This window comes from Oxyura jamaicensis, chromosome 3 (genome assembly GCF_011077185.1).
Source record: "Oxyura jamaicensis isolate SHBP4307 breed ruddy duck chromosome 3, BPBGC_Ojam_1.0, whole genome shotgun sequence".
NCBI classification, from domain to species: domain Eukaryota; kingdom Metazoa; phylum Chordata; class Aves; order Anseriformes; family Anatidae; genus Oxyura; species Oxyura jamaicensis.
The window spans coordinates 50,727,530-50,754,701 of NC_048895.1; the positions used below are offsets into that span (position 1 = coordinate 50,727,530).

Consider the following 27,172-nt stretch of genomic DNA (forward strand, 5'->3'; position numbering starts at 1 on the left):
GTAAGTAATAGGTAAAAAGTCTGAAATTGCTGCCTTTTCGATTGTAACTACCTAAAAAGAGAGCAATTTAGAATTTCAGAAGCTTTTTTTTTTTTTTTTTCTGAACATTTTCTTCTGAATTAAAAGAGCATCTTGAAAAGGCAGATATAATCACATCAGAATACAGATCCTATTCAACCTGTACTGATTGGGAACAAAGATGCAGCTTGGAGGTTGGGAAAAACCCTTGTTAGAAGGAAGATAGTGAATGCTTGTGAACTACATCAGAGCAAAATCTGTTGAAGGCCTTTGATACTTCACTATTTAAGAATCTTTTTGAGGGTAACTGTGTTCGTTTGCTTGAAGTGTACCAGGGTGCAGCTGACAGCTTTTGTAATGCAAATAACTGAATGCCATGATTATTTAATTAAAGCTGCCTTGGCCCATTTAATTTTATGCTAAAAAAATAAAATAAAAATAAAATAAAAATGTGCATCTAACTTTTTATCATAAATTTAGCGAAATCAAATTAATACTGTTTTTTCTCATTTGAAGCAGAAGTTAAAGCAGAGGGTATTTATTTTCCTTGAATTATTTGACAACGCAGAACCAATGCAGTAAAGGTACACTGTTTCCATGCATTGGCAAGTTTTTAAGTTGCATTGGATGAGTTTTGTTTATTTTCACCCTTCTTTTTGTAGGAAATTCCACTTACTTGGATGACCACGGACCACCCCCTCAAAAGGTGAGCTGCTTTTATTTTGCATTTACTTTCTTCTTGCTTTTGCTTTCTTTCATTTTATTTTTTAACTGTTAGGATGTTTACTTTTTCTGGAATACATGCAAAAAAGTCCTGCTGAGTTTACATCAACAGCACTTGGCCTTTCTGACTTTTTTTCCCAGTGTTTTTAGGCATTTGTAAGTAACTTGGGTTAAATGTCTGGGTGATTAAACTAATGGGATTTTTGTCATTGAGTCAAGGGGAGATAGGATTCTAGTGATTAATTTTTCCTGTCAGCAAAGTCATGCGAAGACAAGATTTGTCTCCCTTGGACAAGCATCCCTTAATTGTTTTGGAAATCATACCAGTTGTTGCAATGTTGTTTTTCTTGCAAAGTATTTGCTTGCAAATGGTCGACTCCTGGTGAACTACTTTCATTCAGTGCTTGGAGGAAAAACTGTATTCATGCTAGAATGTCCGATCTATAACTGTTTTCATTTTGTATGAATATTTGAATATTTGTATGGTTATAGCATTGCAAGGATGCAGCAGGAGGCCTGACACCACTGTGAGAGCTAATAAGGGAAGTGAAGATGGCCTTTTTGCTGGTAGCAGTTCCTGGAGCATGGGCTCTGCTGTAGAAGCAATCCTTTCAAGCAGAGTGGAAGGATATATTTAATAAATGTACATAATGAGCCATTTTATGGGGATAGAATATACTTTTCCTATCAAGTACGGCTGTATGGTGGTGACTATACCCTTACCGTAATCATGGCATCTCATGACGTTACAGCTGAGAGCCAACATTGTGATGGTTTCTTCAAGAGGAAGAAGTGGAAGCAGAAATTTAGAGTCTCTTGTGTTGTTTTCTTTTGCTGGTTTATTTTCTAAAACCTAATTGGATACTATCTTGTATCTGTCTTTTCAGACAGCAAGGCTCTAATAACTCCTTCTGTATAGTAGCTTTTTTTTTAAAAAAAAAAAAAAGAAAAAAAAAAGAAAAAAAAATATTTCTCCTGCTGTTTTAATTTCTCCAGACTTTATTTCTTCTGGTTCAGTGTGTTATCTTACTGAGGTATTTGGGTAGAACTGTGGTTTTGTAGTCTTCATGCTGTGCAAGTGTAGCACTTCAAGGTGCATTTTTTATGAAAGTTTCCTTTCCAAATTATGCTGAATTTTCACTGTTACTTGTAAAACACCAAAGCAGAAGGGGGTAGAGAAGGGGCATACTTGAAGTAATGTTGTTTTAATGGGACTTAGATGCTTAAATGCTTTTCTAAGTTTTCTTGGCCTTTCAGTAGAAATTTTACCTACTTGAAGAACTCCTCATCAAAAGGTGAGATTCTGTCATCACTTCAAGCCAAAAAAAGTGGAGTGTGCTGATGGAAGGGTCCTTTTTCATAGTGGTGCAGGATTCCCACTGGGCTGATACATGTGGGAGAGCTGGAGCAGTTACCTGAAAATGCATATTTCTTCTAGTTTAGTTTTCAGACAGATTGCTTCACTGATGTGGCCCACTGTGAATGCCAGTGCAGCAGGTAAAAGGAGTTAGAGATGGGGTGGAGGTGAAGAGCCACTCATTCTGATGGCATTTCCCACTCATGCCTGTTTAAAGTGACCATGAAATCACATCCTGAGCCTTCAGTTTAAATGCCTTCACTTTAAATGCTCAACCACATGTGTAAGATAGTGTGGTGAAACGGTTGGCTTTTGGTCAGAGGAAGTAGGGTAATGTGGAAACAAATTTGATTTAGCTCAGTTCTCGGTGAAAGCAAGCTACTGGGATCCTTCACTTTATTTTTTTTTCCTTGCATATTCTGTGTGCACATAAGATCTGTAACTTTCAGCAAGTATGTGGAAATCTGTTACACTCAAGTTCACATAGTCCAATTAAAGAGGGATGGTGGACTTATGATTTTTGTCCCCTCAAAGAACAGAAGTTATTCATGTTTTCTGCATGCACAAATGCAAACGACTGTATACAGAAGTGATTGAATCACCTGTTAACTTAATCATTATTAACTGAGATTGGGGCGGGAGGGGGATAGAGGGGAAGTCTAAAGCTAAACAAATGTTTCATACTTAAAATTCATTTAGTACCCTCATGGTCTTTAAATTTTTTCCTAATTATTTCGGTAGTCAACTTGTTTCCCAGAAGTACATCAGCCTCCATGATTGTGTTTGCCTGGTCTCCACAGTGAACACTCAGCTCCACAGAATAAAGCAATGCTTATTCCAGACCTGTGTTTTTCATGCTTGCATTTGCATTCAAATATGCTTAGCTGTACCAGTAGGGAAAAGGCGCTAATCTAAATAAGAGTTCTGAACTTTGAAAATTTTATTCAGATTTAGCATTTTGGTAACTTTTACTTAAGGAATTTTGTTTTGCTGATGAAAAGTACTGTGGATAGCAACTATGCCCCAATGGATAGTAGCCATTGGCCAGATTTATCCAACCCAGACACTTTCCTGTTTACATTGGGAAAATTTCCTTGCCTTTCTAAACACATAGTTTGAGGCTGTGTGAACACAGCCTCATCCAGCTGGAACTCAGCTGTCTCTAGAAAGGCCAGCTGATTAGGTACCTAGGTGATTGATTGTGTAGGTAATCTTTGATCAGCTGCCTGCATGGTCAGTAAAGTTTTAGGGCTTTTCATGTAATCATCCTCACTCCTGAAAGCTTGGTGGATAGCTCAGTGGAATAGCAGGATATAGCCTTGTATTAGTCACAGGTAATTTGTTTTTTGAAGTATTTCCCTGTGTTTAGAGACACTGATAACAGATGATGTGGTGGTTTTACCCTCCTACGCAGCTGAGCTCCACCACAACCACTCTCTCATTCCCCCTCCTCAGAGGAAAGAGGGAGAAAATATCATGGAAGGGGCTCAAGGCTTAAGATAAGGACAGGGAGATCACTCAACAATTATTGTCAGAAGCAAAACAGACTCTGCATAGGGAGATTAATATAAAGTAGCGTCTATCACTAGCAGACTAGAGCAGTGAGAAACTAAAAGCAAGTTAAAAACACCTTACCCTCCCCCCCCCTATACCCTCTTCTACCTCCTCCCCCCAGAGCAGCGCAGGGCAACAGGGAATGGGGGCTGTGGTCAGGCCCTGATGCTTCATCTCCGCCGCTCCCTCACGGTCCCTCCCTGCCCCTGCTCCCCGCGGGGTCCCTCCCACGGATGCCGTCCTTCCCGAACTGAGCCTGTGGGGGCTGCCCACAGGCAGCAGCTCTCCAAGAACTGCTCTCACACAGCTCCATGATAATGCAGTCCATCTGTCAGGAGCAAGCTGCTCCAACATGGGTCCCCCAATGGGCTCCCTCTCCTCACCCCGCTGGCCACACTTCTTTTCATGCAGCCCAGGATATGATTGGTTTTCTGGGCTGCAAGTGCACACTGCCTGCTTATGTTGAGCTTTTCATCAACCAACATCCCCAGGTCCTTTTCCTCAGGGCTGCTCTCAATCCATTCTCTGCCCAGCCTGTATCTGTGCGTAGGATTGCCCTGTCCCAGATGATGGACCTTGCACTTGGCCTTGTTGAACTACACGAGGTTTGCACAGGCCCACCTCTCAAGCCTGTCCACGTCCTTCTGGATGGCATCCCTTCTCTCCAGTGTGTCAGCCACAAACTCAGCTTGTTGTCATTGGGAAACTTGCTGAGGGTGCACTCGATTCCACTGTCCATGTCACAGACAAAGATGTTTAACAATGCTGGTCCCAGTACTGACCCCTGAGGAACACCACTCGTCACTGATCTCCACCTGGAGACTGAGCCGTTGACTGCAACTCTTTGAGTGGGACCATCCAATCAACTTCCTTATCGAGCAAGTGATTCATCCATCAAATCCATGTCTCTCCAATTTGGAGACAAGGTTGTTGTGCAGGACAGTGCCAAATGTTTTGCACAAGTCTAGATAGATGATGTCAGTTGCTTCTCCCCTATCCACCAATGCTGTAACCCTATCAAAGAAAGCCACCAGATTTGTCAAGCATGATCTGCCATAAGTGAAACCATGTTGACTGTTACCAATCACCTACTTATTTTCTTTGTGCCTTAACATAGTTTCCAGGAGGATCTGCTCCATGATTTTGCCATGAGGTAAGACTGACTGGCCAATACTTCCCAGGTCTTCCTTATTTCCCTTTTTAAAAATGGGGTTTGAGTTTCCCCTCTTCCAGTCAGTGGGAACTTCACCGGACTGCCACAGCTTCACAAATATGATGGATAGTGGCTTAGCAGCTACATCTGCCAGTTCCTTCAGGACTCACACATGTATCCCATCAAGTCCAATAGACTTGTGCACTGTTAGGATCCTAAGCTGGTCTTAGACCTGATATTTCACTACAGTAGATGATTCACTATTCTCCCAGTCTCTGCCTTTGCCTTCTGGGGCTTGGGCTGTGTGGATAGAGTTCTTGACAGTGAAGACTGAGACAAAAAAGTCATTGAGTACCTCAGCCTTCTTCATGTCTCAGGTAGACAGGTCTCCCATTTTCTTCCAGAGAGGGCCCACAATTTCCCTAGCCTTCCTTTTATCACTCACATAGCTCATGTACCTATAGAAGTTATGCATGGCTTCTATGCATGATACAGCTTTATTAGTATGCATAATGAATAGACAAAAAAGCCCTTGATTTGTTTCTTGCAATCCTGGCAGTCACTTATCCTGGGAAGTATATCCTTGTCTTGCTGCATTCAACTGGGGTCAGTCCTACTTGGCACTGTTAGGTGAAGCTCTCCAGTGTTTTCCTAATGCCAGCTGCATTAATCAGAGGCAATTACAACATGCCATGAAGGAAATGAAAACATGAGAGGGGTATTCAGTAGGTTTATGAGGTAAATTTTACAATCAAAGGGTTTCTAATTTTGTGTGTCTACTTTAAAATGCTTAAAAAATAGGAATCAAGTTAATGAACAACAATTCATTGTCCAGGGTTGAAATGAATGGTAGCTAGCATCAGTGATATGTAGTTGTAGAAGAAAGCCACCAACAGCTGATACTGAATAGTAGCTGTTTTGCAGAATTTATTCTAATATTTTACTATAAATCATATTAGTGATTTTCATCATGGCTAGGTGCCTTTTTTTTAAATTTTGGTTTACATACCTTTTGTCTTCCCAGTGGAAGAACTGAAAGTAGCACCTTTTCTCTGAACAAGGAATAGCATGCTTACATGTCAGGAGGTCAGGGTTCTGGGTCGCTCTTTCATATAAAGGTATCAGCAGCAGTTTTCCCAGTGCAGCTAGACAAGGAAAGTTTTGTTCAGGGCCACAAATGAATATCACCGAGGTGGTTCTGGTTGTCCCTTTACATCCCATTCACCCAGCTTTTCCAGTCTTCCCCCAGCTGAGGCTTCCTTCGTTGTTAAGGGGAATGTGCCAGTGGTACAAAGGTAACACACCTAGCATAGGCCACTCTTCTTTGGTCCTTAGGAACTGAAGACTTGACCAGGGATTTACTAATCTTGGACTTTCTCTAGTTCCAAAATAGATCTGTCTGTGCTTTTCTGCACATAGAAACAACTTCCAGTAACACTAACATAACCTGATCTTGCTGGTATTATTAGCATGTGGCAGATAAAAAAGGAATATAGTTGAGCCAAACATAACCTCCTATTCTATCAGTAAAAATAAACTCTTGAAGTTAAAGCATTGTATTTCCTACTTTTAGCATCTATCTCATTCTCTTGTTTTTTTGTTTTGCCTGTTTGTTTGTTTTCCTTATAAACATCTGAAAAGGTTAATTTTAAGCTTTTTGCAAGGTGATCATTTTTTATCCATTCCATGTACACTGGAATCTAAGTAATGCCTATCAATGACTCCAGCCTATTGTAAAAAACACTTGTGAAATTGATGCTAATTTTGGCAGATGATGTTCAGTTGATTTTTTTCTTGTGTGAGCATTACAGTGAATAAAAATGGTGTACTGTGTGCTAGTATTTGGGCTAGCTGTTTCCTTAGTGAATCAGATGTTTTTTCTCCATCCATGAGGGTGAACCTGACCTTTGAGGGCTAATGATACGATCTTCATCAAACCTACTGTTTTTACTGATGAGAGCTTCTCCCCCGAGAACTTGCAAAGAGCATCAGGATACATCCCTCTTTTGGTGCAGTTGATATATATGTGTAAAGGAGCTGTGCACACAGATGACAAATGACTTTCAAGTGGTTCCTTCTCTTTTTCTTGATGGGTTTCCCATGGGATGCCTATCATGGCTCTGATGCCTTTTGGCAGCTGTTTAGGTGTCAGTAAAGTCCTGTCCTTAGCACTTGTGTGACGGTACTTCAAAGCTTTAAGTGAACACAAAATGGATGTGGATCAGGATGAGGTCAAAACAACAACAACAACAAAAAATGCGTGCACAAAATAAAATTTAAATTGATTTTGTTGTTTCAAGCTGGAAAGTGGATAAATTCCTTCTACACTATTATTTTAGTTACTACCTACTACTCATGCACTAATTGTTCATGTTTTCCATATGGATCAAGACTACAGGAAAATATAGCAGAGATCTTGAGCAGCCTTTGATATGCACTGTACCCATTCATTGCCACACACAGCTATCAAATACAAATATTTTAATTGTTTTATTTTGTCTTGATGTCAGCATTGCCTCCATTACTTTTTTCATATTCATCAGGTTTGCCAGCTTCATTTTTTCCAATTATTTGGTAGCGCTACAAGGATAACAGCCAAGAGTTGTATATTTTTCTTTGTTACGATTTTTTTTTTTTTTTTGAGTGGATACTTCCTGTTTCACTTGAACTTTTGCTTTATTGCTAGCAATCTTTTTGAGAGCATGGGTTTCTACTCCTGTAGTGCTATACACTATTAAGTGATCAATTTGTTAGGGATGAACTAATTGACTTTAAAAACTACACAAAAAAGACTGCTTTCTTTCAGATACATGCTTATTAGGAATTTTAAAATCACAAATCAGAAGTGTCTGTGCTTTTGATCAAATTGAAATTCTCTGTTCTAAAGCAAATGGTGGATAATCTTAGAAGCAAGCCATCCTATAGTTTGCTACAGTCTAGGTTAAACACAGAGAAACAGTCAATCTGGATGAGGGTGGAGGGAGGAAGGCAGAAATTTCAGTGATTTAAAAATAGCCTATCCTGCTTATAGAGTGAAGAGCTGTTTATGACATGATTGTGCAGTGTGAAAGTTTTCATCTAGCAAAAATTGTCAGAATTCAGAAATGCTGAAATACAGTAAGTAACTTCCTACAGTTGCAAGACTTATTACATGGATGATAAAATCAAAATATTAAAAGAGAATTCTGTGTCTTAACAACAAGGACCCCCCTTCACAGTTTGAAGTACCGTTTTACTGTATAACTGGGCTTCTGAGCCTAGTACAATCAATAAATACTTAGATTTAAAAATACATATAAAATACTTTTATATTTCCTTAATTTTATTAAAGGGTTGTAAAATAATAGTTGAAATATTGGCAATCATTATTTTGTGTTGTTCTGAAATTGTGTTCTTGCTTATAAATTACAGTATCTCAAGAAAATAATCTGATTTTCCAGAAGATTACAGCACTGTATATTATTTATAATCAGTTGGAATCCTTCTAAAGCTATAGCTGGTGAATGATGTAGCCCTCTAGTATTAGGGAGACATTGCTGAAAGCTACAATAGAATCTGCACTATTAAGTTTGAATTGTGTTGTAAAAATATTTGAATAGCTCTAGAGCACTAATTTCTGTTTGTTTTGTTCACATTCATTTACTGATATCAAATCTTCAGGAAAATAAATTGAATATTATACTGTTTTTCCCCAAAATAGCAAAGCTTATTATTTATTTTTTTCTTCTTCAGTTCATACTATATCAAAAACGTGTTCGTATGGGAAGGTGGGAAGGTTGATTGATAGTAAATGGACAGTACAAAGAGACTTGGGAAATTAAACCAGACTGCCTGTCACAAGAAGATAAATCCATGAGGGATACTATGCATTATGATATTCTGATAAAGTTCCAACAGTAGATAATTTGCTTTTTACGAATCCTTACATTTTCAGCCTCTCAATTTTGAAAGACTGAGCAACAACAGGGATGCAGGTTTTGTGAATGATACCAGTCTGTAGTTTTCATCTAACTTATTTCAAAGATGCTTTCAAAGTGTCTTGTATTTGATTTGCACTCTGTCAAGCTGCATGCATAGTTAAAGGTAATTTTTTATTGCCTATGGCATTAACACAGCATCCACTCCAGTATTACACAAAGGAGAAAAATTCTGTTATCACCAACTTTTTGACCTGTAGTTTTTTTTCATACTATGTACAATAGCTAAAAAACTGTACAAGGCACTAGTGTCCCTATTTCTGAAGCTAATAGAGCTCTGTATTTTCATTGAAATTTAGGACATAATTTGTACTGAGTTTATTTTTGTTCACCTGCTAAGCATCTTTGCAGATTATTTCACAGCATATGAAGATCTTTTACAGATTGCAGTTTCAAATTTCCAGCTGCCCAGTTCATTCTCCCTGTTCTTCCCCTTCATGACAGGACTGTATTCATAAACATAGCACAGGACATTATAGCACAAGGACATTATAGTCACTTAGTCGTATCCACTCAAATAGGAATACTGTTGTATCAAATATATTCCAATGGATATATGTTACACTACATAAGGAAACTTAGCAGAAATACATGACTCCATAGAATGGCAGGTAAATAAGAAATATAATAAATCACGGCTGCCTTGATTATACGTTGTTTAGGAAATGCTGGTTCATAATACTGAGGCTAGGTCTGGGTGACCTAAACCTTCAGTGGAGAAAACAAAAATCTGCCATTCTGGATTAGAGTAGCACAACAGGATATCTTGTAAAAGTGACAAACTGATTTGGTTGAAGTTTCTAAGCCTTGTGACTCAGTTAAGTAACATTTGTGATTTTACCACAAGCCTCGTGTTCCTTGATGATGTTCTTAAACCTGAAATATTAACATTAAACAGTTCTGAAAGAATCTCTGTTGACTTGAAAAAAAAATATTTTCCAGCCACTCTGTTTGAAGAAAAAAAGTAAAAAAAAAAAAAAAAGAAAATCCAGATGTTAAAAAGGCTTGCAAAACTGAAAAACAAATAGGAATTCTAATGTTAATTTGAAAGCCTCATGATTTAAAAAGCAACCTTGTAGCTCCCGGTACTTTTCTACTGTATAGTTTTGTAACTAAGAAGTATAGCACAGGGAACTGTAAGTAGTGATGAAGTACTTCAACAACAACCATGAGCTTTAATCAAAAAGGAGATTGGGAGATCAACTATGTGTGGTCAACCATAGAGTCAAAATTGAGCAAAGAGGGCAGTTTGTCTTGAGTGGGCCAGTGTAAGAGTGATGGTATGGTAATTCAGGTGGAGGATGAGTTTAGGTGAGCAATATAAGCCAGGGCAGTGGGGATATGAACAAGTAATTCTCAGGACATTACCAAAAAGTCCTTGGTATCCTGGGGGAGTGTGGAGCCCTTCACCGCTGGCACCATTTGGGATTTTTAAGTAGGTGCAGGGAGAAGTTCCTTCCATTGTAATAGAAAGGAGGCCTCCTCTGGGCAGCAGGAATGAAGTTCGGTTTCTCTGACCAAGCCAGATTCATCATTTCAGACTGCAGCAGGGTAAAATGGGAGCACTTGATAGTGGGCCTCCAGCATGTGGCATCTCCAATGCCATGGGATACATTTGTGGCTCAGATGTGAACTCTGGTCAGTTGGGAAAGTTATTCTGGCCCTGGAAGAGTTGGCCAGCAGTACATCATCCTTCATGTAGGTGCTTCTTGTTGCTCCTTCCAGGTGGTGACAAATTGTCATGAACCAGATTTGAATCTGTTATCTGCAGGAGCTCTGAAGGAAATCCACATCCTTTGAGTTCCTCTGAGCTTGTGGAGTGGGAGCACCCCAGAGCCAGCCTGTCAGTAATGAAACTGTGGGTTATAGTCCAGCACAACGGGACTGTTTTACAAATCAAAATTCAGTTGTGGCTATAAACAACATTTATTTCATACTGCAATTGACCTGTAAAGTGCCTGCAATGGAAAAGACGGACATGATTAAGACCATGCTGGAAAGATTAAAATAAAATGTGAAAGTACTGAAGAGGGGCTAAAGTAAAGGATAGGATGGCAAACTGAGACACAGTGTGACAGGTCCTTGGTAGTGGTAAAGCCACGATGTGTTACACTAGCTATAGCCTGACTGATTGTCAACCACAATAGATACAAAAGAGTTAAACCTTAATGTGAAGCAAGACAAATGCATATAGAGGAATAAATTATTTAGTCTACCACTCACCACAGTCAAATCCAATATTACTAGCTCCCTGGGTGGATTCATGAATATTGCATTGGAAGCACAGAAACTGCTACAAGGTAGTTAGGTTACTTAAGGGAACTCCAATGCCACAATGTATTATAAAAAGTTTTAAAACCAGGCTTAGCTACTTAATATCTCTTATTTTGTAAGTATCCAATATAAATATGTGGGTTGGATGTGATAGGATTTACTACTTAAGCAGAGAATAACTGTGCCAGTGTGTTCTGAGCACATCACAGAGTGTACAAAACCCTGGGCTCAGGAGGAAAACTGATCAGTTTTAAACTTTACAGTTCCAACATTTTTATTTTCACAGATATATATATATATATAAATGTCAAGGTGCTCTGGAGTTAGAACCTGGCTTGCAAAAATTCTGCAGCTTAAGGGTTTTTCAATAGTACATGAAAACCTTTTGGTGGAAAGCAGAGTGATTGAAGTGACATGAAAAATTTTAACCTACCTGAATTCATGCTCATTCTCTCAATTGCAAGCATCAGTGAACAATTTGCATCACTGATCTCCTTTATCTTGTTATGAGATAGGCACATGCCAGCAAGATGAATTACACAATGTGAGGATCTTCATAACTAAAAGATGAAAATGCTTTTCAGAAGAGAACTAATGACAGCCTTACATTTCTTTATTTTCTGTTGTGATCTGCATACACCCATGTAGGGTAGAGAGAGGTTAAACCACAGGAAAAGAGTAAGGTCTTTCTGTTCTGCACCCCTCTGTATATGAGAGACAATCTTCGCTTCTTTTAAATGTCATTCTCAGCTGTATTAAAAAGGGACATCTGTAAGATATGAAGGGTAGTTGTTCCCTTCTCTTTGGTGCTAGGGTGAAAAGGTATAGCATTGTGTCTAATTTTGGTCCCAGAAGAGGTGAACAAGTTGCCAACTGCAGAGGAAAGCAAGAAGAATGAGGAGGAGTTTGAAAAGCATGCCGTGCTAAGAAAGGGTGAAAGGAAAAGACGTGGTTAATCTAGCCGGTGTTCAGCTGTAGCCCCAGTCATTACCTGCTTGGTAGGGTGATTCCCTCTCACCTGCTTCATCCCCAAGAGGAGATGGAGCTGCTGCCACTTCCATACAGGTCTGAGGGATTTAGATCCAGGAGTCTGCTCGCACTTGAAGGTGCTGTCCAATATCGGTGACCACCTGAAACTGCCAAGTGATCTGAATGAGCATCTGCTTTATACCAATCTGTTTCACTTTTTGTATGCATGTGCTGAATTTAAAAATCGCGGTCATTTCACGTACCTGGAACAAATTCAGTCTCTGTTCTCTTTTCTGGAAAATCTTGAGCAGCAGATAGCAGAAGTAGAGGTTTTGATCATCTGCAAGCTGCTGTTGTAGGAAAATAAATCAGACATGAGGGATAAAATGAGCAAAACCAAATGTGTTGACAAGGTTCAGCCTTAACTTTGAAAGCTTGCTCTTTGCAATTTTCTTTTCCCAGGTTGTTATGGATGTTATCAAAGTATCAGTTTGCTGTATGCATAGATGTTGTATCTTGTAATAGGACCCAGTATCTTGTAATAGGATCTGATCCAGGACTTAACAGGCAGACATCTTTATGCTTTGGTCTTAGCTCTTTTTAGAATTGTAGGGGTTCAGTACTTACCAGAAATATGTATATATATATGTACATATACATACATACATATATATATATATATATGAGGGTTTTGTATTGGCTATATAGATATATTTTGTGGGATGAATCAGGAAACATTAACATTGGAATACACTTTATAGTAATGTTTTTCTTCTGTCTTAGTAAGTGGGAGGACTGTGTCTACATCCAGTCTCCTTTTGTTGCTTGTGCTCCATGCTTATGTTTTCAATTATTTTGGTACTTAGGGATGTTGAATCATTAGGGAACACATTTTAACTTATTCTTCCAAATATGTTAGCTGCCAAAAAGATGAAATGCTTTGTTTTTAAAAGTCATGCTTTTTCAATTGAATTAGTTGCTTAATGAAGATGCAACAGAAGAATCTTCTGTTTATTCTTCTGCCTATTTTCAGTGCTCCACTGCAGCTGTATCGACTTCAGACTTTGCAAACAAACCTCACCCTTATCTTTCTTGTGGTTTTAAGTGTATTTTCAGTGAACCATAAAGGGGATGATGCTGTCTAGTCTGCTTTAGAGTTGGTTACTTCCAAAAGCTTTTCTTTGTCTACTGCCACTACACCCTACAGGTAGACAGACAGGTACTGATGAGTATCTGGACTTTTGCAAAGCATTTGACACTGTCCTGTATGACATCCTTGTTTCCAAATTGGAGAGATGTGAATTTGATGGATGGACCACTCGGTGGATAAGTAATTGGCTGGATGATTGCACTGAGAAAGTTGGGGTTACTTAGCCTAGAAAAGAGAAGGCTCTAGAGAAACTTTATAGCAGCCTTCCAATATTTAAAGGGGGCCTAAAAGAAAGATGAGGAGAGACTCTTTATCAGGGAGTGTAGTAACATGACAAGGGGTAACATTTTTAAACTAAAGAAGGATAGGTTAAGATTAGATATGAGGAAAAAAATCTTTAATGTTGGTAGGGCACTGGAACAGGCTGCCCAGAGAATCACAGAATGGTTAGAAGGGACCTTAAAGACCACTCAGTTCCACACCCCTGCCATGGATGGGCAGGGACATCTCCCACTAGATCAGGTTGCTCAAAGCCCCATCCAGCCTGGCCTTGAGTACTTCAAGGATGGGGCATCCACAGCTTCTAAAAGCTGTATGCAATTTTTAAACTAAAAGAGAGTAGATTTAGATTAGATATAAGGAAGAAGTTCTTTACTCAGAGGGTGGTAAGACACTGGCGCAGGTTGCCCAGAGAAGTGTGATGGTACTTGACAGAATTGTATCTATGATGTTTAGCTGGGGGAGAGGGAGGGTAATTTTTTTCCCCTTTCAGCCATGCTTTCTACTGGCAAATCTTAGTGTTAGGAATTCTTTGTTGTAGGCGCTTTTAAGTGAGAATAAGGTAATTTTTGTTTGGAAAGGGATTTTTTTTATTTATTTTTATTTTTAGCAATTCCTGAAGTTATCTTTGCGATATGCTATCCCTTATTGGCCTCAATGTTTGTCTTTAAGTAGCCTGTGTCAGGCTTCTTGCAAACCTCACAGAAAAAGAGGCATCAGATGGATCTAAGATCTCAAAGCTAGTAATTGAATTATCTAACCTGTCTTCTTGAAAACCACAATGTGAGAATGGGTGTTCACTGGCAACAGTAGAAGGTAAGGTAAAAATGAAATGCATGGTGGTTAACAAAATTCTGGAATTTCTTTTGGGTGTGCTGGAAGAGGAGGAGAAATGTCAGAGAGAAATGGTCTGCAGACAGTGTTGTGTGTTGCTTGCTCTCCCTAACGAACATCTTCCACCACTCATGAGCCAAACAGGCCATTGCTTTGACACAGTAAGCCATTTTCAAAGTTTTATGATTGTGTCTCAGCTGTGCCGGAAGAAAATGGAGGGGTTGCAGAGGGAAGACTTGATATTACATAGAGATGTGTGACATCAGCAAGTGTTTGTTTTCACAGTCTTATCACTTGTGTGTGTGTTGGTTGGCCTCATTCACGTGGTTAAGGTGGAGCATCTTCTGGCCACGAGTTAGTGTCTGCTGAGAAAGGAGAAGCCAGTTAGGGCATCAGCTTCAGGCCCTCTTGTACATAAGGACAGGGGTCACTGGAGTGAGTCACTTACCTGCAAAGTTTGTGGAGATAATGGACTGCTTTTGGGTATGTGCATCTCTGACATGAGTTATTTATCTGGGGGAATTTTTACTGGCCTAAAGAGCTATTTGACAGTTGTCATCCTTAATGCAAATTCATTTGGGGATAAACATGATTTTTCTTCCACTGGATTTCATTCAGAATGGTTCTTGTCAACTTCTTTAACTGTGGAACAAAAGGGGGAAGAAAAAAAAAGTTTGAATTGACAAGTAAATTGTTGTATAACTTTTAAATTCCTTGGAAAGAGCTGCTGTAATTATGGTGTGGGTTTTATTTTTCTGTAACTGTAAGTACCAATTTGTATAACTCCAAAATTAATTACATGTTTGAATTGTTCTTAATTACCTCTGGGCTTTGGTGCCATGCTCAACAAAGTCACTCTAATTGTTTTGAAGTTGTGCATTGTTACATGAATATTATGTTGCCGAGCATCACCTCAGTTAATTAGCCTATATGGTGGAATTCCCATTGCAAAATGAAATGTAACCCAATTAGCAGTTTGTAAATCCCAAACCTCTGTTTTCTATCCTGTTTCTGCTAATATTATAGGAGCGTTCTTTTCAAGCATCTCTTCTGCTATGATCTCTTACATTGTCTGACTATTGCTGTTGTGTGTATTGTGAGTGGGAAAACAAAGAAGTTCCTCTTTTAAAGTTCCTTTTAAGTTTCTCGTTTTCTCTGTCTTGCATTTCTAGATCTGCCTGATACAAACTCTGGTTTCCAGAAGAAGTATTTCTTCTTCCAAGAAATTACTTATACTCTTTCTGAAATGCAGAAAGCAGATTTGCAGTGTCCTAAGAGAACTGGTCACATTAAACAAAAATTTGTTTAAGTAGCAAAAGCCTCTGTGCTGCATGGCTTTGTGTATTGGGCACACTCTCTGTTGCATTTAGGTGTGTGAGTGGAACGGTGACGTTAATAGACAAAATGTTAGCAAACCTTCAGCAATTAATCCTTAAAGCTAGCCACATTCAGCAGTGCTACAAGTGAAGTTTTGATTACAGCTAATTATTGTGTTCTTCTAAAGCAGTGTTAGAGCTGTAGTCTTTATCTTGAATCTTGTCTGATTTTACCCAAGTGCATTCACATGTTTACTCAATCAAGGCATTGATATATTGGCCTCCTTCAAACTAAACACTTGTCTGGAAATAATAGCCCTTTATTTCAATTTCTCTATCTGTAGTGAGCATTTGCTTCTGGTTTCTTTTTTACGTTGCCATGGTTATTGTCTGCATACAGAGCAGAACTGCATTACATAAGAAGGTGAGTTTCAGAAACAAAGGTGAAAACTGGCCAAAACTGGTTAGTAGATGTTAGCTGGCAAAGTTATTTGCACTTAGAACAGAAACTTTGCAAAGGCCTACTTTTATTTTCTTTCTTTCTTTTTTTTTTTTTTTAAAGAATTGTATTAATAAGTTTCACCCCAAAGTTATTGGGTAACAAAATCAGGGATTTCATTCAAAGCTGAATTTAATCTGAGTGCAGCAAAATTTCACTTGAAATGAACTACCTATCAATGTAGAAAAATTTTTGCTCACTATCTTGCAAAGTGCAACTCTGCTATGAAAATCAAAGCAGTTAATAATTACAAAGCCTTGTTTAACATTTCCAAGCTCTATCCTACGTACTCATACCAGTATCAAAAGTTAGCTCAGCTGCACCATCCGGTTCATCACCTTTGGAGTTCTGTAACCACTGAGGATGGGATTTTGCATTTTTCATGGGAAAATGGATTTTTTCATGGGAAGCAAAGCTTCTGTAGGAAAGATTGATAAAGAATAAGGGGGCCAGTTTTCTCATAGAAAACCTTTATATAAGTGTGGCAAAATAGAGAAGACATGGTGTGTTATGTGTTACTGGAGAAAGCTCAAACAAGACAGTGATCACCAAATAGCTACCCCTTCCACAGCTAATCTGGGGAGTCACAGCTTTTATGGTTATGTTGCAGTGAAGGATATCCTAAACATTGCTACTAGTAGCAATAGTAATGTTCTTTTGGTCTTGAAGTGTAATGATGATAGCAAAGTGCAATGAATGACCAACGCTTTATATAATACTCAACATTATATATGATGTTCTCACTATATATAAGGATATCTAGATTTCTCCTTTTATTTTTGTTCTAGTTAGCAGTCCTCTATGAAAGTAATCTGAAAGGTTTCCTGAGGAAACATTTTCCTTCTCCGATGAAGATCTGTTAGCTGCTCCAGTATCACGAGAAGTGCCAGAGCCCATATGCCTCTTCTGACTGCTATTAAGTTAGAAATCCTTCTGCTAGAGAACATGAGTGCACCACCAGCAAAAGTAACTGTAGGTTGAGACACACCATTGCTTTGGCACATGACCTGTTCCTTGTGCTCAAAATGTATTGCCTAGAACCATGTTGCAGGCCTTGTGTCAGGAAACATTTTGCGCAGTTGTCTTAATGGAAAAACAAGCTTTCCTTAAGTGCCATATGTGTGTTGCTGTAGGTGAAACCGTGAGGTCCTGACAATGTTAGCCAATTTAAAGCTCTTGAAAACAGATGACTCTTGGTCTATATTATTAGATGCTGCTGCTATTTGCTATACTGTTTATCTAATGTGATCATGTGACTTCAGAATGTCTTTTACTGATAGAATAGCTCTTGGAAATCATCCAGGAACAAAGCAAGGCTGCATCCAGCTTTCTTTAGAACAGTGAATAGCTACTTGCCCTTTCTGGTTCCTCAGTTTTAGGACAGAAGCTTCTAAGCCAGTCTGCAGATCTCAAATCTGATATGGAATAGTTCTCTTTACTTTTCACTCCAGTTTTAACTGTTCCTAACATCTCTGATCAGTAGTGACCCTAATCGCTAGAATAGCTCTATGAGCTTGTTTTATGTTCTTCAGCAGACTGCTTTTTATTTATTTTATTTTATTATTTTTTGTTATTTTTTAATTTAGTGAATGTAACAATCATACTCTGACTTCTGACACATTAGAAATATATACTGGAATGACAAAATACTCTGCTCTTAGAAGATAAATAACAAACATCAGTTTTATTCACCTTACCAAAAGTAGACAGGGAAGTCTTTTGTGTATGCTGCAGGAATGGCTATGCAGAACAGATCCTTACAACATCATGCAATTTCTCATCATTTTGCTTTGGTAGATAGCCTAAGTCGAGGAAACTGTGGACTCTCAGACAGTAATACCATTTGGTCAGTAAATAGTGTGTTACGAGGATCTGAGTTCCAAGAGACACAGCATGGGTGACATGGAGCTAATAGACTGGCATCCCCAGGAGCAGCAGTAGACAAGTATAGGCAAGGTCAGTGCTTCATTGATCTTCTCCTCATTACCTCTAAGGAGCAGCTGAAATTTAGGAGCTAGAAGGGTGTTTTTTTTTGTTTTTTTTTTTGTGTGTGTGTGTGTTTTTTTTAGGCAATAGCTAAAATTAGCATGCAATAAATAATGGATAAGAAACAGTGACCTTATCTCAGTGTCACTGAAGAAATCAAAACTGCTGAATGAGGAGAAAGCTAGCTGTGCCCACTCACTCCTGCAGAGGAAGCCTTGTTTGCCTCTTGTAGAAGTTGTGCTGGACCTCTGTTAGTGAGGGAGATCTGTAGCGATGTGGTGGTTTTACTCGGGTGGGCGGCCGAGCTCCACCACAACCGCTCTCTCACTCCCCCTCCTCAAAGAGGAACGGGGAGAAAATACGATGAAAGGGGCTCAAGGGTTGAGATAAGGACAAGGAGATCATGCAGTAATTATCGTGACAGGCAAAACAGACTCAGCATAGGGAGATAGTAAGATTATTAGCCTATTACTAATGAGCTAGAGAAGCGAGAAGCAAAGGAAAGAAACCAAAAGCACCTTCCCCCCCCATCCACCCTCTTCGACCTCCTCCCCCTGAGCAGCGCAGGGGAACAGGGGAATGGAGGTTATGGCGCTTCTTCTCTACCACTCCTTCTCAATCACTCTCATCCCCTGTGCTGTGGGGTCCCTCCCACGGGATGCAGTCCTTGCTGAACTGATTTGGCATGGGCTGCCCACAGGCAGCAGCTCTTCAAGAACTGCTCCAGATATGGGTCCGTACCATGGCGGTCCATCCCTTGGGAGAAAACTGCTCCAAGCTGGGTCCCCCATGGGCAGCAGCTCCTGCAGATCACCTGCTCCTGCGTGGTCTCCTCTCCACGGGCTGCAGGTCCGGCCCGGAATCTGCTCCAGCAGGGGTCTTCCGCAGGCTGCAGCCTCCATCGGTGCAGGTCCACCTGCTCCACCGTGGTCTCCCCCATGGGCTGCAGCGTGGAACCCTGCTCCACCGTGGTACTCCATGGGCTGCAGGGGGACAGCCCGCTTCACCATGGTCCTCACCACAGGCCGCAGGGGACTTCTGCTCCAGCGCCTGGAGCACCTCTCCCCCTCCTTCTTCACTGACCTTGGCACCTGCAAGGCTGTTCCTCACTCCTCTCACTCTCCCAGCTGCTGTGTGGCGCAGCGTTTTTTTTTGTTTGTTTGTTTTGTTGTTTTGTTGTTGTTTTTTTTTTCCTGTCTTAAATCTGCTCTCACAGAGGTGCAAACAACATCACTTATTGGCTCAGCTCTGGTCAGCAGTGGGGCCCTTACCTAACATGGAGCAGCTTCTAGATCCTTCTCACAGCAGCCACCCCTCTGGCCCTCTGCTACCAAAACCTTGCCACATAAACCCCCTACAAGCAGGCATGGAGAGAGCACAGCAAGGACACTACAGAAGAGGCATTGCTGTGCCTGGGGCACCACTTCTGCCATGACTGAATCCAAACAAATCATTAAGTAGCAAAAAATGAAAGCTGCATGAAAAATGTCTGAAGTGTGATAGGACATACGGTATTTAAAAGATGAGTCCATCACTCATGACATTGGTTGTCTTGCCTCAAAGGCAAGACAGACATTTTCCAGAAGTGGAAAACAGCTGGTGCAAATGTATGAAAGCAGGCTTAATGAAGTTCAGTTTGTAAGCTGGCAGTTAATGAAAGCTATTTCTAAATATTCATTTGGAGAAATAATCAAAAGCCTTTTCCCTGCCGGCAGTCTGAATGGAAATAGCCAAACTGAGGCTTCACTGAGTGGAGCAGAGGTGGGTGTTCATCCATCCATGGCAGATATCAGCTTGGCAAGCCTGTAGGTAGTTGTAGAAGAACTTAGAAATTGTTGTAGAAGAACTTAGTAATTCTGGACTTTGGTACCATTTTATGTTAGGTGCAGACTTGTGGCCATAATTCCTCACTGGACTTACTGTAATAGTGTTCATGATTTTCATATCCTGTTGGTTTTTATGTCCATGAATCATGGTATCACATTCACCTCTCAGTTGTCCTATTCTTTCATTCTTGAAAGTTTTGACTAGATCTGTTACCTTTCCCCAGGTGATCTGGGGTTTGAGCCAAACTGCTTCCTGTATTACTGACCTTATTATTCCTGTGATTGCTCTAAGCTGAGTTTCAATGTCTAGTAATAAAACTTCCTAATTAATATGCTAAATTTTCTCATGTTAGTCTACCACACAAAGCACTATCAATGACATGTTGCTTTGTTTATTTTTGAAGCACTTCTAGAATACCTGAGCTGTCAAAAAGCATTTAGTTAGCTATTAGGAGCTGCTCTTTTGGTTGTGCCTTGCAGAAGTACTGTTACAACCACACAGGTACCCCACCTGCACCCCTTGTCTCTCTGTCTTTGCCTCAAAGGCAGTAAAAATTATAATAATAAATGTTGCCAAACTGTAATAAGAATTTCTGAAAAATAACTGAAAGAAGAAATTTCAAACTTTTCTACCCTCTGTTGGGTTATTTTGGAGCCAAAAAAATAAACTTACCTTCAGCTCTAGAGAGATGGTATTTGGTACAGAGCACTGATGCCTGCAGCAGTTGCATGAAGAGTGCCAAGCCTGGGATCACAGCTGCCCATGCTGTTAAATTATTTGAATAGTCCTTGGCATAGTTTTAGTCCAAGTCAACTATCAATCTGAATGGGGAGAAGAGTGTGGTGGAAGAGACTTGGGCTGGAAAGCATTGCCGGTAGGTGGGTGGGATGTGGCTCGTCTGGTTTGATGTTTAGTGAATGTCACCTATGTGGCTGTGACCAGACTGTGCCATTTGTCCTCCAGGCCCATCAGTGTCCTCTGGCATGGTTTGTTGCACAAGTATGTACCTTGCCAGTGGCACAATTCCTTCTCTAAGACTTTGGAAGATTCATGTTTATATTTTACATTGAAACGGTTAATTAATTTTAGCTCTCTCCAATTGGTTGTTGCTTCTTTAAAGCTGAAGTTTTGCAACTCAAGCATTCCTCTGTCGTTAGATCAACTTCACTTTGAGCTGCCAAACTGTAGCACAAGTTCACTGCTCTTCATTCTTTGTATGGAGGCAGTCAACAAGCTTAGGTCCATCATCATCTTCACTGGAAGTCATCAGCCATGGCTAAGTGTTTCTTGTGTAGCTACTGATCTGTGCTGTTACTTTAAAGTAGGTCACGAGGGGGAAGTCTATGTTTGCCATCTCCTGAGCCACGTGTTTTTATTATAAAGAGCTTATAGCTTGCTGGTAGAAATGAATGTTTCTGACCTGGGCAGGGTCCTAGAAATTCTCTTCTACATACCTGTTGGCTGACGGGCAACATATTCTGTGACAGGGATACAAAGCCAAAAATAGCAATATACTGACTCATGTTTTTTTTTCAATCTTTATTTAGGTACTTCCTTTCCCCAGCCAGGTGGTCTACAACAGAGTTGGAAAGTGTGGAAGTCGAACTGTGGTTTTGCTTTTAAGAATTTTATCAGAGAAACATGGATTCAACCTGGTAACGTCTGACATTCATAACAAAACAAGACTGACCAAAAATGAACAGGTAATTTACTCCTGCTCAACTTAGATCCTGTTCTCTTACTGTGTTTGTGAAGCTGAGAAACAAAGGGAACTAGCACAAATCATATTGAAAAGATGTATTACCTGAGTAATCTGCCAGTATTCATCATCTTCTAAGTAGCTTTAGTTAACAGGAGAAATGGATGGTAGAGCCAAGAGCAGCACAATGTGGAAGGTTATGTTAAAAAAAAAAAAAAAAAAAAAAAAAAGTTTCCAGTAAGACAGTTCTTGAATGTACTTGACATAGCAGTTAATCCAGCAGAGATGCAACAAGAGTTACTACCAGTGAAGTTAGGTGCTAACAGCTTCTGGGACGTGTTAAGGTATCTCCAGGGCACAGCCGTTTTTCACGTAGGCATGCCGGCCTATTCAGACCTAGCCTGGGTCTCTTTAAGCAGAGTATGAATAAATAATAGCCAACAGTTTCTCTGCTGGCTTTTCCTATTCACTTTTAGTAATCACTTGCATCATTTTTTTTTTCCCCAGGCCATGCTAACTCATGTTGCTGTGCCTGAACCCTGAACCCATCTCAGCCTCTCACTTGTCTACTTTTTTCACATTATAATACAGTCCTCACTGAAGCAATCCCAAATGAAATCTCTTTACCCAGACACCCCTCTTTATGTTCCCTTAAAGCTGTAGAGGGCACTACTTTTGCAGCTTTGATTCCACAAAAGATCTAGTTATTTAAATTCACTTGTATCTAAGGTAACCATGTGCCCACCAGAACTATCAATGCCATCCATAGGTATTGATGCAAGTAATACAAAAAACTCAGTCTCCAAAGTGTTCTGATTAATGCAGATGCCCTACACACAGCTGTTTCACACGTTGCCCACAGCTGTTCTTTTGATCTGCTGATTCAGGTAAGTGCTTCAGTAGCTGCCTGCATCACTCCTGAGATGAGCAATCTACAGACCGCAAAAGGATGTGTGCAGCGATCAAAACACAGGGATGGGCCTACCAGTGGCACCATCCCGTGGTTAGGGTTTACTTATCTGTAGCTTGTTTATGAGCATAAGTTTCAATGTTTGTTATTTTAGATATAGCAGTTCATTCCAGGTTAAAGTTTGGGAGCGGATGTCGCTACTGCAGTTCCCGCATTCCTTCCTTCCAGTGTAGCCTTTCGAGTCCCACAGGCAGCAATTCACCCTAACCCTCTAGGGCATTTGTGTGTGGCCAGAGACAGCAGCTGCCCACCAGCCAAAAGGCTGTGGAAGAGGCCAGTGCCACCTCTGTTGCCCCTGCTCAGCCTCACTGAGTGACCAAGGGAAGGGGCAAAGCCCAGGGCTGTAGCTGCCACAGCATCCTTCTGTGCACAGCAAAATGGAGCCTGGGGAGTTTGCAGAATGGTCAGGTCAGGGGCAAACTATCTTGTGTTATTTTTCATGCTTTTTACTTTTTCTGCTTAACTGTTGGATATGCAGTAGGGGATTTCTATTGGTATGATTGCTTTTGTGTTTGGGGTTGTTTGGGTTTTTTGATTATGTCCTTCATTGTGTTTCATTGCTAACTGGGAGATAAAATCTAAAAACCTCAGAAGTATTAACAGCCACAATCCTTCATCCTCATGATCTGCTGCATTTCTCTGGTAGGCAGAGAACATGTTAAACATGGTAACAGATCCCATGTAAACAGTCTTTCGTGCTTTGGTCCAACATGTCAAGATTCCAAAAAAGCCCAGACTGATTTGTGATGCAAGCAATACACTGACAGGATCAATAGGTGCATTGTTATTTTCACTCCAAAAGCTTTGGGTTACCGCACGGTGAATGTGTAGGAACACAGATAGCGGTAGACATACTGTTACAGAGCTGATGATTTACTCTCTAGCATGCCCTGCTATAATGTGTCTATTTTAATTTATGGCTTATTTATGCAGTTACAATAGGTTCATAATTTAATGAGTACTTTTGCTGAAAAGCACATTTGATCACCAGGTTACATGCCTGGAGACACTAACTGTTCTGTTGTTTAGGGTATTTTCAGTTTTCTTCCCATTTTTAATGAGTAAAATATGGAAAATGAATTATTTCTCCCACCTTTAATGTGGTACACACAAGAGGAAATTAAGAGTATGAATGGTCTCAGGCTTCAGGCATTGGAATGAGAGAAAAGAGGGCTGGGCTGTAGGCTCCCCACATGAGCAACTCACTCGAGATGTTATTGCTCTCTCCCTTCTGTCATTTGTCTGTCCCGTGTTTGGTTAAAGCTCTGATCCAGCCAAGACTTTTCTGTAAATATTTAGCTTGCACAGTCTGCTATTGTTAAATAAAGTTAAGCATGTAGGTGTTCTTAATGACTATGGAGTTTGCATTTAACTGGAATCTGTATGCTCATTGCCTTTTCCAGTCTTCACCCTACTAAGAAATTTTCCCAAATTATGTCTGCCTGCCAGCAATTAGAAGTGTAGCCATTGAACATCCACGGGCATAAAGGAGTGGCTTCTGGAAGCAGATGAGTTAATTAGGTCCTTGCCATTTACTATAATATTTTCAATTAATAATTAGAAGCTTCCAAATAGAGAACTTACACGTAGTATTCATGTATACAAAGTCAACCTAATTGCTCTGGCTTTAAAGTGACAGATGCACGGGTGCAAAATGAATTCTTGCGCATCCATGACTGCCCCAACCCAGACTTCTTTTTTGAACTCAGAAGTAAGAATGGGTGTGCTTATAGATATGCAAATACTGACCGCATATAGGTGTACCTGATAGTTTGTCCTCACATCATTTTCCTCTACCACCCATCATTTGGACAGACAGCTGGCTTTATATATAATTCAAGTTTAACACACTAAAAATCCATTGCTAATGTTTCTTAAATTCTTTTGAAGGCAGAAAATTGGTCGAAGCAGCTCAGGGAATTTAAGAAATTTTTGAAACAATTCCAAATCTCTGAGAGTTGAAAATGAAGATCTGTTTTCATTCCTGTGAGCTGTGAATTGTTTATGGAAATGAAGTAATACTGAGATGAAAGCGATATACCAAATGCCTGTAGATACTTGTGCCTCCTGGACCCTACATGCCTTCATTGGAGACCGTAACCAGTATAAAAGAAGGTGAACAACTCAAAAGAGAGACAAATACTGAGATTTTTTTGTCGTATTTGCATCGATGTTAGTGGAAACCATAGTGTCATCCACTTGGAAAATCAGTTGCCTCACCATTTTTATACATTTTGACCTCAGATTCTCTCCCAGTGAAATGAATCAGCTTCAAAAAGTAGGAACATGTTGGCTGTTCTCTAGATGAGATTATTATCTGATTATTTCTTTCTGTTCCCAGTGCAATTAACTATTACAAATCTCAAACACAATGGGACTGCTCTCAGCAGGCCAGCATGTGGAGATAGGACACCTCCTTTCCCTCTTCCATAAACATCTATCTCACAAGGCTGAGCTGAGTTTTGATGCAGGAACAATGCTGTGGCTGGAGCAAAGCCATCGTCCACGTTTCTTTCCTTTCAGGGAGGGCCCCAAGCAGTCTCTCTCCAAGTCATTTCACTGTGCCATCTGCTGGATTGTTATTTACAATGCAGCAGCGACTGAAAAATACGCTGCTGATGCTGAGCCATGGTGACTTGATTCTTTCAGCATGGCCAACTGAGATCCTACAACGATAGTGTAGGACTGTAGTCTGAGGGAAACTTTTTTCCCTTGGAGTATTGCCTCTTGTTTTTCTTGCTCAGGTGGGCTTTAGGATTCAAATATAGCTTGTGATTTATGGAGTTGGCTCTAATTGCAGATCTGGTCTTGTTTCAAGATCCCATTTAAAAGTCAGAAAATTGATTTTAGAGAATAAAATAGAATGAAAGCTTAAGCAAGGAGTCACAGTGGTAGAAAGACTAGTCCTTGCAATGAATTGCTGCTGAGGGGGATTGTGTTCTTCTTCTGCTCATGTAATTTATCTTTAAATTTCAGATATTTCTGTCAATGATAGCAAATGTCTCGGCACAGTTGATCATGCCACAGTGCTCCTTCCAGCTGCTCGCTTTGCTTTAGTATCCCTCCCAGATGCCTGCCATGGGCCATGCAGTCTTGCTCTCCTCAGCAGCACAGCACGGGCAGTGGTTTGGGCTCGTTTTTGCCCAGTGACTGAGCTGAAGTGCTTGGGCAGCACCACGGGCTCTGCTGGCAGATGTGAGTACATAGGCCCAGGGTGCCACTGCCTGTCTCTGTCCACACACTCTTTGTATCCTGGTATTTCCCTCTCCCTTAGGTCTTCATTCAGCAGCATCAACTTTCTGGTGTGATTTAGTTAATTTCCAAAGCATTTGGTAACTTTTTAAGCACTGTTTCACTGAAAGTGCTAGAAATTAACTCTTGCAGGGGAGTGCAGGGTGACAGTGAGAAAGGTGGATGGCTCTTACAGTCCCATGTCCTAGTGGGCATGTGTGCATTTCAGGCTTCCCCCAGATATTTTTGCAGCTTCCTTTCCCAAACATGGATGTGTTCTGGTTCCTCTCTCTCCCTGACTGTGTTTGCTAGCATAATTGTGGTATCTGCTACTATACCAGGGAGTATCAGCTGCTACTTGTATGTCTTCATCCCCTTTGAACTTTAGGGTGGTTTAAGACCATATCCTGGATGATCTGTACTTGTATCTATCTCCTTCCTCATGGTCCACTCCATCCAAAGGTACTCACATTCCTCAGCTATTGTCCACTCCTCACTCTTCCTCTATACCAGTTTTCTTGTAGAAAAGAAATCCTAGAGACCCTACTCTTCTGGGAGACATTGGATGATTTTTTTGTTGTTGTTGTTTTTGCATCATCTTAAAAGGAGAGCTGATTGCTTGGTATTCCTGAGCAATACATTTGGCTTGTTAAGCTGAAATCAGTTCAGCACAGTGGGATCAGAGAGAGAGGGGCCTATGGGAAATATGGCCACAATTTGCATGTGGCCGTGAGCCATTACAGTTATTTATTTTTCCCTACTGACATCTGTGTGTTGTTTCTGTTGAGCCTTACTTACCCTTTTGGCAGGGTTTTTTAAAGAATGTTTTTTGCTTGTTTGTTCATATGCATGTTGTAGCTTTATCCACATCTGCTTACAAGCCCAGCTGAACATTAAGTGTCTAAGTATGAAGGTACTTCAAGTCAAAACAAAATTCTGCGTCTGCCTTAGAGTAAGTTATCATAGCACAAGAGATGGAGTTTGGTAGCAGGAGCTTAAAAAAAAAGCCAGGCAGCCAGATGCTGTGCAGCCATCTGCATGCATCTTGCAGACTCTGTGCTCCTGATGCCAAAGTGCCTCTGCTGGTCCAGCAGCAGGCTGAAACAAGCCCAAGGCATCACGTGAAGTGAAATGGGAACTGCTGTGGTACTGCACTGTGACTCAACGAGGTACTATAGCCAGCTGGCACCTGCAACAGGGGAGGTGACGGACAGGGGAGACTGGAGAGGTACTTTGTAATGCTCACATGTGCCCCACTGCACACAGTTATCAGTCATTAAAAACGCAGGCAGCTAGTAGTACGTATTACTTCGTATTACTTCGTATTACTTCGTATTACTTCGTATTACTTCGTAT

General features: G+C 40.3%; 1 protein-coding gene across 3 annotated transcripts in view; it reads left to right on the forward strand.

The window, feature by feature from the left end:
* UST (uronyl 2-sulfotransferase) overlaps window positions 1-27,172 on the forward strand; it is a 170,793-nt gene that overhangs the window by 58,473 nt on the left and 85,148 nt on the right. For all 3 annotated transcript variants that reach the window (XM_035320731.1, XM_035320734.1, XM_035320732.1), the window contains exons 2-3: window positions 681-724; window positions 21,464-21,619. In XM_035320731.1, coding sequence (XP_035176622.1) covers window positions 681-724; window positions 21,464-21,619 — 200 coding nt within the window. The remainder of the gene's footprint in view (window positions 1-680; window positions 725-21,463; window positions 21,620-27,172) is intronic.